Below are 8,283 nucleotides of genomic sequence, written 5' to 3'. Positions count from 1 at the left end.
ATCATTTAATTTTACAGTGAGGATAGTACAGCAGGACTACATCATGTTAAAGTTTATCATTTTAAAATCTAGAAATTAAGCATCAAAGAATATACATACATACACACATACATATGTACATATATAGTAGATCCTTTCACTTTACAGTACACAAATCAAATATCGAAGAAGTTATCAGAACAAATCTTTGCACAAATAATGCTCTCAAAGTATTTCATCTCACACCCAAAAATGATCGATACCGAACTGTAATTTTTCAAGGACTCAAAAAAAAGTGTGGAATCAGTGCTTTGTGTCTGATTTTTGTGATGATGACATTTATCATGCCATAAATGGGTAAACTCAGGTGAATACTTCACTTAGCCCCTATATGTATGTATGTGTACATATGTAATTATTTTCGATTTTGTTGACTTTGTACCGCATCTATCGTTCAATATGTAAGAAATCTTACTGATATTCAAAAAGAATCTCTTTCTAATAACAGTGGATCCTCTTGCCGTAAACAAAAGAAATTAGTGCAACACTTCCATCATTTAAATACAAAATTTGCCAGCATCTGAAGTTACTTTCCGGCTTTGATCTTTTCAAAATTGTATTAAAAGTTCGGCTACACGCGAACTTAACCCTTTATATATTATATACATACATACATAAGTACATATGTATATGTATATGAATATATTAATCTAATATTATATATGACATACATATGTATATCAAAATCTTAAGCGTTTTTAAAAATTGAACGCATTTTTGAAAGGATAGATTACGGTCATCACTGCCCCAGTAAACGGCAAGTATATGTACATATATTTAAATGATAAATACTCACACGTATACACTTATATCGGTATTCTGCGTGAGACGATTGTCTCATGTCTCTAATAGTGACTATAGTAATTTAGTGATTCTGTTAGTCAGGAGTCTCATTTTGGTATTCTGGCAAATAGAGTATACTACTTTACAGTATACTACTATACTGTAACTGCCAGAATACCAAAATGAGACTCCTGACTAACAGAATCACTAAATTACTATAGTATTTTGGTTTTCTTGCAAATAGAGTATACTACTTTACATTATACTACTATACTGTAACTGCCAGAATACCAAAATGAGACTCCTGACTAACAGAATCACTAAATTACTATAGTCACTATTAGAGACATGAGACAATCATCTCACGCAGAATACCGACATTATTATTATTTGCTTTGTCCCACTGCCATAAGAAAATTACAGAAACTTTGTTCCACATGCTGACACTTTTTCAGCTCTGACAATCATGTTACCATTATAGGGTCCTCTAAACTGACTGTACCCACACTTTGAGCTCTGCACCAAACGAACTTCTCTGCTTTCACATGCCCCTCTAAGAACAGTGACAATCATTTTACCGGTAGATCGACTGTCACAGCCGAAAATTTTCTCTCAGCGTGTAGAACAAAGATTATATGTTCTTCTTAAGGACAGTAAGCAAAACTGACGCAAACAAATGTTGCATTTGAGTTTTCATATCTCTTTAACGCATTGGTATTCGGAATTCATTCACCACATACCTTTAATGCCCATTGCCATGCCTCTTATCGACCTTAGCTGAAATTTCTCTGTTAATACTGTTAAATAAATAACTCTTTTACAGTAGATAATATAATCTTGAGTTATTTAATAAATTTAAAACAATTAAATAAAATAATTAAGAATAATTTACATAAACAAAAAATGGAATGGAAAAAAATATGTAATTAATGCATGGATTATGAAATTTGTTTCACTTAATTCCATACTGGTCCTCTCATGAGCTCTGCGTAAGTTTTTCTTCAATTTATGGATATTTCAACTTAACATTTTGAGACGACAGAGGGGATCCAAGCAGCGTGCAGTTTGGCTCTAAGGGCTATTCCGAATGCCTTCCATGACCCTTCAAGGCTTGGAAATCGCGTTGGTAGTGTTACATCGACGCAGAAGGAGCCTATTTTGAAAGTTTTTTAAAGAATTGTAACGATTGGTTCAATAAATTTTTTCTAAATGGATTCAGTCTATTACTTTCCGGACAAACCCTGTACATACATATGTAAAGCTATAGTAAGCATTATAAGCCATAAGCGTTTATTTTCAACAATACCAGCGACTGTCAAATGTCAAATAAACTAATCATGCCGACTGACATAATAAATTTGTGTGAACCCATTAACAATTTCTTTTAGGGATATGATTCAGCTGTCGTTGATTGCGAGCGCCAATCACAAAGCAGCATACAATCCGACGCTACAGTACGTTTAACAAAAAATGGGAAACCGATTTTTATACCATGAATAAGATTTGAATCAAAGTTTGTAAAACCCAGAAAGTAGCTTCGAAGACGCTATGCAATATACATATATAAATGATCAGTCTGCATATACACGACATAGTCCCCCAGTGTTAGAGATATCGATCTGAAATCTTTTTCACATCCGTTTTTCCCCAAGAGGCGGCCTATTTGTTGGAACCGCTAATAGCAGAGTACTATAGTATATAGCTGGAAAACTATTTTATTAAACAATTTATTCATGATATTTTGTACGGTTTATACTCCACAGAAATTGTTCAGATTGGACCACTATAGCATATATGTGGCTGTTATACAAACCGGCCGCTCAAAGCCAAGTTCTTGTAAATTTTTTGATTTGTGAAAGGAAGTAGGTTAGTCTGTATTATGTCCGCTATGTTTTGTGGACAATCACTCAAGGTTTGGTGTCTAATGTGTTCCAAGTATTTTGTGTCGGGTTTGTGCTGGAGATGGACATTCACAAAGAAATAAAAAACTGTTTCCTTATTCCGGCAAATATGGTTATAGGACAGACCCATTTTTAGAGAGTGTTCTCCAAACGGACAGTACCCAATTATAGTTGCTGTAAGCCTGAAAGTACTATTCTTGGACATATGTAATAAGTCCTTGGTTCTTGTCTTATCATATTCATGCAATATCTGCTTCGTTTTCTTGCAGTTGGTTATTGATATTCATCTGCAATGTGCTATTTGGTTAAAGTAAGTATAAAGCTCTATTTTGTTCGTTCCCAGCGGACATGGTATTAAATGGGTGTAACCTTCGTAGTGCTCTTTCCATAATCTCACTGATTGTGGAAGGAAACAACCCTGATATCATCAACATTGTGGTACTGATTTCTATTCTACCTAGTAGTGAAGGGTATTCCGACTTCGGTACAATTGAAGTTAAAATTTTTTGCTTTAAATGCAAATTCTTAAAGAATAGATAACTAATGAGAGTTTTCTATTTGCTTTGTCTTTTATTTTACGCGTAAATCAATTGGCTCTTACCTCATGATATTTATAAAATACTTTTGTAAGATACTGTCTGCTGAAGTGACAACGCAGCCGGCCGAATATATACGCAAAATTGTAACGTTGACACCAGATATAGCATTTAATATATAACCATATACGTTGTTTTTATACATCCCAGTAAACAAAAACTAAGCAAGTATTTTTGAATGCCACGCAATCAACATTACATTGTATGGTTAGGTTTCCCTCCTAGTTAAGAAAAAAGTAATCGAAGCCAAATTTCATACAAATTCCTTTTCATTACTCGAGGTCTCTCTAACTATAGTATATGCACATATAATTGCTAAGTTTCCGATACTCTGGTTGACGGGTTGCACCTTGAAGTATTTCCCTGGCTTTGATTCCAGCAAGTTGCAATGTTCGATGGGACGCGAGCTAGTTATATACATACATACATAAATATGTATTTATATACTTACTTATTTTCTGAAGTCTATATATGTATACTCGGTTTTAAATGGACCAATTACGTTGGACTTATGTATGTATGTATATATGGTATATAAGTATGCCTGTGTATGCTCATTGAGGTGATCCTTAAAAACTAACTTTATCTTCGTTCTCAGTTAAAAAAGGTATGTGAAGACTCTTGTGCTGTGAGCAAAGTATCTATTCCCATTGCTTACGAAAATGGAAACTGTAAATCTTTTAAGTCCCACTGCATGTAATCTAAATTTTGATACAATAAAAAGCTAACTTAGTTTTTGACAACTTTGTCAAAGAAGTTAAGATTTTGTAGAAAGAAATTAGAAATTTTTTTATTTAGGAGCACCGTTATTTATAAACTGAAATCGAAACATACATACATACATACATATGTATAACCTTACTATGTAATTTAAATGATAGTGTATATAGTTAATACATATACTTATATGCGTACATATACACATATGTACATACATATGTATGTGAGTAAACACGTGCACATAACTATGCATGGAAGTAAGTATATAATATGCAAACGAAATTCGAAGAAACGCCCCAGAAATTCTTTAAACGCTTCTGCGAATTTATAAGTTGCAGAATAAAAAGAAAGGAATATATAGCACAAAGCGCCTCGAAAATTCTTAAGAAAACTTTGACAATTTTTATATTTTCACAATAAAAGTGTATTTCCTGAAATTTGAAAAGAATTACAATGAATATCTATTTTAAAGCTGAAACGAATCCAGCAGGTTGGGTTGCAGATCAACAACATCAATCATTAATTCAGTATCGTCGTTCTCCATTTGAGTTTCCATCAACACAATATGAATCGTATCAGGAAAATGGCACTAAATATCTTAAAAGTTTAAAACCGATATCAGATGCTCTTCGAGATGAGCTAAACGCGTGCACAGGCGAGGTAATATAAAAAAAACAAATTTAGTGCTAATCGTGATTCTATAAATCGATCCATTTCAGATATTTCTTAGCGGCATACCGCCGGAAATTCCAGCAGAATCTATTGCCGAAATCGCTGCACTAATAGGTGAGATATATATACTGAGATACAAGGTAACATTCTCTGGAAATTCTCGAGGCTTTGCTTATCTTCAATACATAAATCCCACACTCATGCAGCTGGCTATAATTCGGTAAAAATTTTGTAACCTTCATAATAAATATTCCACTAATGTCTCGAATTTATATGTAGCTTGCCGGCTCTTTTTCGACAACACTCATTACCCATGATTCGCGTTCGCCAATCACGAAACTCTTCAAAACTTTTACTGAAGAAAACTTATTGCATTTCACCACAGAATGTTTATGAAATGTTACGTAACCTAATAGCTTTTGACAAATTAGTCGGTCGCGAAATATTTCCCGGTTATTTTGAATATCAAATAATATTTAAATGCAATGAAGAAGCAGTTCACGCTCGACGTGATCTTTTGCGCACCATTTCCAAGTTTGGTAAAAATGCCATAGTTGTTTGGGATACTAGTAGTGAAGAAACGGATTTTACAAAGGATTTCGTTAGGTGCGAAAACAACGTGAAAGTAGAGACGAAACACACTACTTTTCTTCTCCCAAGAGACTCTCAGTACTCTGAATCAATGACCGCAGAAATTGGTTTCCTTGAACTTTAACGAAGTTGGTAAAAGAAGAGATAGTATCAAGAAAGATGATGATGTTAGAAACAGAACGATTAGGTATGTATGTATACATATGTACATGCGTCCAATATTAAGTCGCAGATCTGCCTAAATACTTATGTTATGAATTATTACTACTGTCGAAGAGCTTAATAAATAATCTTGTACGAATATTTTTTGTGTTAATAATAAATTGGCAAAATTTAATGGAATTTTAGTAATTATAGGAGTAAGAAAATCTTACCTGCAGCTAGACGATTTTACACCTGGTGAGTGTTACGTAGTAAAGCTGTTTCCTTGTTGATCCTTCATGCCGACTATTAAAATCTGTTGAGTACGAATTTAAGGGTAGGCGCTGGACGAACTACTTAGGATTTCTGGCTGAATATTTACTATTGTCACTGTCATGGTATCCTTTTTATCTGATAGGGTTTGGGCCATTCCCACCAGTGACGGTTTGATTTCATAAGATAAAATTGAGCTTAAATATTGTTTAGTTTCAATATTTGCCTCAAAATGAATTTCTATAAGCGTTCTAATTGAAATTATCTCCGATTAAGCCATCTGGACCCAGAAATAAGTCTTTCAGATACAGTGAGTCTAATGCGGGAACCCACTGCTGTATCGAAAAAGTCGGTATACGGTATCGGGGTAGTGCTCTTTTTGAGATCCTGAATTATCGCACACAAGTCTGCTTTTCATAATAACAGTTTACCCTTTTATGAAAACCTGTGTGGTTTTCTTACTATTATCTCTTAAGAATTTGATTCAGTTAAGTTAATGGAGTTTGTCAAACTTTGTAGAACAGGTATGATTATCATCTAAGGTTAACTCAGGTTCTTAATTAAAATCAGATCATTTTATTTTGCAGCGATATCAAACATACATACATACATGCATACGTACTTATGTACTATGTATCTTGGGGAGGAATTGTAGTCGTTACGTTAGTTATTTATGAAAACTTTTGGATACACGTATGTATGTATGTATGTACATATGTACATCGAAACCTCACCAAACCAATTAATTTTATTTGCTTTTCTGTTTTATGAATGGGACAATTATATGTAATTGCTTCGATATTTTTAAGATCAGCTTAATAACTGCTGATATTCTTATATGGATGAGAAATTTAAAATACCTCACCTGTACTTATAACAGAGAACGTAAAATAATAGCAGAGAACGTTTATCATGATACACGTTCTCTGTCTATATTATACGTTCTCTGCTGATGACTACTGAGGTTTTCGAAATTGCTTATTGCTGAAATAAGAACCATAAAATTCGAAGCTGAAATCGGCATTGCTGGATTGGTTCTCAAATTTATCCAGAACATTAACCAAATGGTAAAATGTTCGAATTATGATTCGCAATTCCATTTTCGTAATTATTTCCAGCTTTTAAGACAAGAACCAAAATAAATTCGAAGTCACCACCGCAGAAATCGAAATTCAGCCATTCTGAGCTGGAAAGGCAGGAACGTAGAATAACGTAATCCTGACCTAATCCTAATAAAATCAAAACAATGTGTATCACAAATTAAACATACTCCTGAAGATTTAATCAAAAATAAAAAAATACGTTATTTGATATACGTTCTCTGATATCTCTAAGTTCGAACGCAGTCAGAACATGAACCAAACGATGATGTGTTCGAAAGTTGCTTCGCAATTCCATTTTCGTCATTACTTCCAGCGTTTAAGACAAGAACCAAAATAAATTCGAAGTCACCTCTGCAGAAATCGGGATTTCTAAGCTGAAAATCAGAGAAATTACTAAATCCCATATTTTTTTATTTTATATGTCAATTTAGAAATAGCAACTAAAATTTCGTTGCTATTTCCTCATTATTTACATTTCCTTCCAATAATTTAATTTTCTTTTTGTTACTCTAATTTTCCTGGGTATGTATGCGAGGATGGAGACATGTGAAAAAGTTCACCCAAGCAGAGAACTTAAAACACAGAGAGGGTGCAAATTGAATTCTGTGTGATATTCGATTTGACGGCTAAAAGAGCTGATAGAATTCTAGTAAGGAATTCACCATTCTCGCTGCTATTTAGCAGAAATGAGCACGTTCAATGGCAGAAATACATATAAGTATGTATGCAAAACGACTGAATTCATGCGAGAATAAATAAAAAGAAATGCTTTGAAGAAAAATATACCAATCGAACACCATACAGAATTCAATTTGCACCTTCTCAATGTTTTATGTTCTCTGACTGTGGGACGACTTTCAAGCTCCTTACGTAGAGCTGCAAATGAAACCATTCTTCTTCTTCTTTATTGGCGTAGACACCGCTTACGCGATTATAGCCGAGTTAACAACAGCGCCAGTCGTTTCTTCTTTTCGCTACGCCAATTGTATATTCCAAGCGAAGCCAGGCCCTTCTCCACTTGGTCCTTCCAATAGAGTGGAGGTCTTCCTCTTCCTCTGCTTCCCCGGGCGGGGAATACTTTCAGAGCTGGAGTGTTTTAGTCGATTCGGGCAACATGACCTAGCTAGCGTAGCCGCTGTCTTTTAATTCGCTGAACTAAGTATGTCAATGTCGTCGTATATCTCATATAGCTAACCGTTCCATCGAATGCGATATTCGCTGTGGCCAACGCGCATAGGACCATAAATCTTCCACAGAACTTTTCTCTCGAAAACTTGCAATGTCGGTTCATCAGTTGCTGTCATCGGCCAAGCCTCTGCACCATATAGCAGGACGGGAATTATGAGTTACTTATGTTTGAGTTTGGTTTTTGTTCGTCGAGAGAGGACTTTACTTCTCAATGGCCTACTCAGTTCGAAGAAGCACCTGTTGGCAAGAGTTATCCTGCGTTGGATTTCCAGGCTG

At 34.5% G+C, this 8,283-nt stretch overlaps 1 protein-coding gene across 1 annotated transcript; it reads left to right on the top strand.

The window, feature by feature from the left end:
• The first annotated feature begins 4,216 nt into the window (after window positions 1-4,216).
• On the top strand, window positions 4,217-5,591 carry LOC105225611 (uncharacterized). Its single transcript, XM_011204144.3, has 3 exons — window positions 4,217-4,699; window positions 4,759-4,931; window positions 4,991-5,591. Exons 1-3 carry the CDS (start codon window positions 4,493-4,495, stop codon window positions 5,424-5,426), a joined length of 816 nt encoding a protein of 271 aa, XP_011202446.2. The 5' UTR covers window positions 4,217-4,492; the 3' UTR covers window positions 5,427-5,591.
• Window positions 5,592-8,283: the final 2,692 nt, after the last annotated feature.

The sequence above is a fragment of the Bactrocera dorsalis genome, chromosome 5 (genome assembly GCF_023373825.1).
Source record: "Bactrocera dorsalis isolate Fly_Bdor chromosome 5, ASM2337382v1, whole genome shotgun sequence".
Taxonomy (NCBI): domain Eukaryota; kingdom Metazoa; phylum Arthropoda; class Insecta; order Diptera; family Tephritidae; genus Bactrocera; species Bactrocera dorsalis.
This window is presented reverse-complemented; position numbering and strand designations above follow the sequence as displayed.

Excerpts from the sequence above, each read along its gene's own strand:
- LOC105225611 (XM_011204144.3), top strand. The coding sequence starts at position 4,493 with ATGAATATCTATTTTAAAGCTGAAACGAATCCAGCAGGTTGGGTTGCA. Across the intron at positions 4,700-4,758 it reads TAAACGCGTGCACAGGCGAG|ATATTTCTTAGCGGCATACC; the intron begins GTAATATAAAAA and ends GATCCATTTCAG. Across the intron at positions 4,932-4,990 it reads ATGCAGCTGGCTATAATTCG|CTTGCCGGCTCTTTTTCGAC; the intron begins GTAAAAATTTTG and ends ATTTATATGTAG.